Below are 6,015 nucleotides of genomic sequence, written 5' to 3' on the forward strand. Positions count from 1 at the left end.
CCTGTGCCAACCGCACCGCCTCTGACAACACCCATCCTGATTACCCCAGTCACCGAATCAATCTATCTCATAGAGGGTCTTCCCCTCCTGCGCTGTCCCCTCCACCCCCCCAAGCATGATGTCCCTCTCCAAGGACCCATCCCTCCTGGCAACATGTCCAAAGTATGTCAGACAAAGCCCCAGAATCCTTGCCTCCAAGGAGTAGCTTGGTTTAATCCTCTCCAAGATGAATCTGTTTGTTTTCCTGGCAGTCCATGGTACATTCAGTACTCTTCTCCAGCACCACAGCTCAAAAGCATCAACTCTCCTTCTGTCCTCCCTAGTCATTGTCCAACTCTCTGATGCATAACAAGCGATTGCAAATACCATGGCCTGTGTCAGGCGCACCTTAGTCTCCAGAGAGACACTGTTGCTCCTGAGTACTTTAGAGAGATCCCTAACAGCAGACTTTTCCCATCGTGATACGCTTTTTGATTTCCTGACTGCTGGTGCCAAGAGTGTTGACTGGAGCCTAGCAAACTGAAGCAGGAGACTCATCAATAACCTGTATTACGCAGATGAAATAACTTTGCTGAAAGTGAGGCCTTTTGAAGCACTTGTTAACAGAAGTTCAAGGAATCCAGACATTAGTATGGATTGCATCTCATATCAAGAAAAACAAAGATTCTTCCCACCAGACCAGTAGACAACATTATGATGCATGGAGAAGAGATTGAAACTGTCAAAAAATTCATCTTGTTTGAATCCACAATTAACACACTTAGTACCAGCAGTCAGGAAATGAGATGCATTGCACTTGGAAAATCTGCAATTAATGACCTCCATATTACTGAGGAATAATGAGGTCAGTTTGAGGACTAAAATGTGTCTGACCGTCACTCTCATCACTTGCTGTGCATCTGAGAACCGGACAGTGAATAAGGATGACAGAAGAAGAATGACGCCTTTGAGCTGTGGTGTTGGAGAAGAGCTCTGAGCATCCCATGGAAAGCCAAAAGAACAGAGAGGGTGCAGTCTGCTGTTTGGAGGCAAGAATGTTGTTGCTAGGTCATAATATTCCTTTGAGATGGACTTGATACTGGGAAGGGTGGAAATTTGGCAAAGAGGAATATCCTTATCCAGGTGGATTGACATGAGACAGTGACTACCACAGTGGGCTCTATGTTTCAGAAAGTGAGGATGGCACAGGATAGAACAGTTTTCAGATCTTTCGTTCATAGGTTTGCTATGTGTCATATTTGATGGCACCTAACAACAAAAATAGTGAACTCAAGTATAAATATTGAACAAGATGTGAGGGAATATTTGGCAAAGGGGCCTGAAAGATTGTAGAGGAATTTTCATGCTTATTTTAATGAACTTCTTTCTAAATGAGCACCTGATCCTGTTAAATTGTTAATTTCTGGTGTCTTTACTGTTTATTAAATGACCATGTGTATGGTTATGATACCATTTGGGAACAGTGATATTAGTACAGTATAAAACATCTCTCAAGGAAATTTGCATCAGTCATGCAAACACTAGCAGAATGGGGGGAAAATTGACATAGAGTAAATATTCGATGGATAAATGTTGAGTTGGCTGATGATATTTTCAGGACCAGAGGTGGTCATTATAGCCACAAGGATAAAAAATCTTATTTGGAAACAATACAGATCTAATGTCAGAGAACTGTCAGAAGAGCAGGCTCAGTTTAGATGAGGCCTTGGTACAAGGGTTATTAGAGCTAATGTTAGATGGGTCGTGACACAAAGCAGAGTACCAGAGGAATGTCTGTTTGTGTGTCATTGATTATGCAAAGGCATTTGACTCTGTGGATCACAGTAAACTGTGGCTAACTCTGAGAAGAATAGGAATCCCAGAGTACTTGATAGTTCTTTAGCAAAACACTTGGACCAGGAGGTAGTTGTCAGAACAGACCAAGGAAACACTGCATGGTTGAAAATCAGGAAGGGTGTTTGCCAGTGATGAGTCAGTCCTATTTCCTCCATACCTCTTCAGTCTGTATGCAGAGCAGTTTATACAGGAGGCTGGGCTACATGAGGAGAAAGGTGGCATCAGGATTGGAGGAAGACTTATCAACAATCTGCCTTATGCAGATGACACAGCTCTGCTTGCTAAAACTGAGGACCTAAAGCTCTTGCTACCGAAAGCCAAGGATTGAAGCTCAACATCAAGAAAACAAAGCTGTTCTCCACTGGACCATTTGACATGAAGATACTGAGATATTAACAGCTTCAGTTTGCTTTGTTCCACAATCCACGCTGTTGGTACCAAAAGCCAGAAAATTAAAAGACTAATTGCATTGGGAAAGTCTGTTGTCTTTCAACAGACATCTTCAAAGTACTGAAGAGCAATGATGTCATCTAGAGACTAAGGTGCGCCTGATCCAGGCCATAGTCTTCACAGTTACTTTCTATGTATCAGAATGATGAGGGATGCCAGGAGAAGTGATGCCTTTGAGCTGTGGTGCTGGAGGAAAGTATTGAATATACTAGGACTGCTAAGAGAACAAACAAGTTTTGACCTAGAGTGGGCAAAGCCGGGCTGCTCTTTGGAGGCAGAGATTCTGAAAATGTTTCAAGGAGGGAAGAACAGTCCTTGGAGAGGGACATCGTGGTTGGGAGGGTGGAGGGACAGTGCAAGAGAGGAAGACCTTCAGTGAGATGGATTGATTCAGTGACAGGGATAAGTGTGTCGTAGATAAGATTAGCACAGGATAGAGCAGAGTATAGGGCTTTCATACATAGGGTTGCTATGTCACTAGCAACTCAACAGCACATAACAACAAGTACAGTGCTTAATTTTATATGATTTATGTACTTTGCACTTAAATTATACAGTAATTATTTTGCAGGTCCTGTCTTTGAATAATAATGAGAAAAGCAGAATGGAAAACAAAAGATGGTTTAAAAGCTAATATGTCTTAAAACTAATAGTTTCCATCATGATTAGGGAAGGTATTTGCTAGAGTTAAAGAATTTGATGTGATTTCTATCTTACCACTAATTAGTTCATCTTGTTTTGCCTCGTGTTTTAAAAATTGTTATTTTTGTATTTTCATGAAACTGAATTCTCCATCACAAAATTAATGAATTATTTCTATCTTTTCTGGCCATTAAATGTTTTAAACAAGATTTCTTTAGTCCCAGCTGCCTTTTCCTTTTCCATTATATAGGTGGGCTAGTTGGCTTGCTATCAAGGTTATTTAATGTCTTAAAATCTCAGTATTTACAGTGACCTTATGTCAGAATCTGTGATAATTGCCGGTTATTTGTGTACATAAAAAAGGACAGTGCAGAAAATCAGTGTTTGTGGTTTGTGTGTGTTTGTTTTTTCCCATTATACATTTGTTTTTTGGTTTAAGCAATATTGTGAAAATAAGTCTTTCATTATCAGAATTGGATTGTGGCAGATTCATGTGGAGTTAGTTTCCTTATTTATCTTGTTCTTCTAATCTACTTTTCGCACATGTAGTGGCTGTTGTACAGGTCTCTAAAACTTGTAGGAAATGTGACAAGCGCAGGCTGACAAAAACCAAAAGTACATCAAAATGGTTACTATCCTCATTTTTGAGGCAACACCAGTATTTTAAGGCATTCTTGGCTCATTTGTGATTCTAGGGAGAGGAGAAGAAGAAGAAGCAGGAGTGGTACAAGATCTCCCAAAAAGCCCAGGTCTCCTAAAAGAAAATTATCTCGGTCACCATCTCCTAGGAGGTGAGTGTTAAATCTATCCTTTACTTTGCAGAAATTACTTATTTTTAAGGAATTTGTGGCTTTGTATGAAAAAAAAATTAGAAATGCATGTCTCTTTTTCTGGTGTTCGGAAATTTTATATTTGCTATCATACATACGAGAAATTGGGACAAGCTTTCTTTAACAAAACTTACATCTAAAAATTATTAGACGACTTCATGAGAGTTTTCTTTGAAGCATTTTTTGTGTCCTTTTTCCACTGTTCTAGACATAAAAAAGAAAAGAAGAAAGACAAAGATAAAGAGAGAAGTAGAGATGAAAGAGAACGATCAACAAGTAAGAAGAAGAGGAGTAAAGATAAGGAAAAAGATAGAGAAAGAAAATCAGAGAGTGATAAAGATGTAAAAGTATGTATACAGAATTAATTTTTTTTATAAGAACGGGGTGAGTTGATACTTAAGAGAGTATAGGGGTGTTTTTTTTTTACGTTTACTTTGTTTGCTCTCTAAAGCAGGTCACACGAGATTATGATGAAGAGGAACAAGGCTATGACAGCGAGAAAGAGAAAAAAGAAGAAAAGAAGCCAACAGAAGCAGGTTCCCCTAAAACAAAGGAATGTTCTGTGGAAAAGGGGACTTGTGATTCATTAAGAGAATCCAAAGTGAATGGAGATGATCATCATGAAGAAGACATGGATATGAGTGACTGAATATTGCCTCTGCAGGTATCCAACTGTATACATGCATCAGTGTCATTCCTTTGTGTGATTTCTTAATGCTGTATTTGTTCATCTCAAATTTAGATGTATACAGCTCTGAGTTAAAAATGGTTATATAATGCTCCTGATATTGATATTGATATTAGAAACATACATCAAAAGCTTTTAGAAATGGTCCATGGGTAATAAATTCTTGTCTTGGTGAAATCTGATTGAGTAAACAAGCAGTTTTACTATTCTGGTGCTGCTACATAAAAAATGAGAAGCTGCATGCATCTACAGCAGGCATGGATTGTTTATGTTGTATGATCTCTTTTATTAAATAAGTTCACTTATAGTCTTTCTAGAATTTGATTCATTGCCGTAAGTAATACAGCCATGTAGGGAATGCACTGATTGCATGTTAATTGTGGCAGGAATATTCTAAACGTCATTAAAATCCTTCAACATGATGGATCTACATAACAGTCTTGTTTGTTGACATGACAAATTAACATTCTTATAGTTACATCTGAAAAATGAACATTTGAAATAGATAATCCTTTTAAGCCTTGTGGCTAAATTTTTGTGGCTTTTGTTTTAACTTTGAAGGGTTATATATGCACTAACCTTTTTGATGGCTAATTAGGCTTTAAGTACAAAAACAGATTTCAAATAAAACTTTCAGCATTGAATGAGCAGCAGCCTGTTTTGAAGTAAAAGTTATATACGTTTCCATAAGGTGTTTGGGGTTGTGGGGTTTTTTCCCCCCTGTAATAATGTATTCCACATAAACATCAGTGAAAGCTGCCTTGCCTATCCTGAGTCCACCTGTGAAAGTTTTATCTTGTCCAAATTTCAATTTTTTGTTTTAAGCACAGTGTTGGGGATAAAAGAGGATAGTGCATTTTAAATTAACCTTCATATGCTTTTAAAATAAAACATGGACTTGATAATGTACTTTTTATTTTGATCTCCAGTTGTATAAAACCAATTATATTTGTGTTAACTGTTACTGCAGTAGTAATCTTACACACAGTGATTCCATGTTATATACAAAGTAGTTAGGTGACTGTTTTCTTAGTTGCAGGAGTTTCAAGCTTCACTTTTGTGCAGTAAAAACAAAAGTAGGCTACAGTCTGTGCCATGTTGATGTACAGTTTCTGAAATTGTTTTACAAGACTTTGATAATAAAACCCTTAAACTTAACGCTCCTGGTTTGTTTGTTTGTTTTTTTAAAAAAAAATACTTTATACTGTTGAATGTTAAATTGACCTCATCATTTTTTTTTTCTATCTACATGTTTAAGTGATCAAATTATCACTGTCCTGATATAATTAGTTGCCATCAAAATTGTTTCATTTCTGTCTTAATACATTTTATTCCTTACTTAAGGTATGGGAATTGGGTTTGATATGCTTTAGGTAAATTAGCCCACCTAATTTAGAAATACATTTTCTGGAAGGAATAGTATTGAAGTTCAGTGTTCTGTATCTACTGTAAAATACTAGATCAAATATTTACTCATTTGAGAAATAAATACTACCTGGGGATTAAGGGAAAATGATAAAAAAAAGACTTGGAATTTGGAGCATAGGAGGGTTTTCTCTTTTTTCCTTT

At 37.3% G+C, this 6,015-nt stretch overlaps 1 protein-coding gene across 2 annotated transcripts in view; it reads left to right on the forward strand.

Annotated features, from left to right (window-relative positions):
• The window catches only part of SRSF11 (serine/arginine-rich splicing factor 11), a 46,062-nt gene extending 40,450 nt beyond the window's left edge, over window positions 1-5,612 (forward strand). Inside the window, exons 11-13 of one of the 2 annotated variants that reach the window (XM_006879792.1) lie at window positions 3,624-3,719; window positions 3,967-4,105; window positions 4,210-5,612. In XM_006879792.1, the coding sequence (XP_006879854.1) occupies window positions 3,624-3,719; window positions 3,967-4,105; window positions 4,210-4,407 (433 nt within the window). In that variant the 3' untranslated portion in view covers window positions 4,408-5,612. The remainder of the gene's footprint in view (window positions 1-3,623; window positions 3,720-3,966; window positions 4,106-4,209) is intronic. The other variant, XM_006879793.1, reaches the window with a different exon arrangement.
• The last annotated feature ends 403 nt before the right edge of the window (window positions 5,613-6,015 follow it).

The sequence above is a fragment of the Elephantulus edwardii genome, unplaced genomic scaffold (assembly GCF_000299155.1).
Source record: "Elephantulus edwardii isolate Elephantulus edwardi_28Jun2011 unplaced genomic scaffold, EleEdw1.0 scaffold00005, whole genome shotgun sequence".
Taxonomy (NCBI): Eukaryota; Metazoa; Chordata; class Mammalia; order Macroscelidea; family Macroscelididae; genus Elephantulus; species Elephantulus edwardii.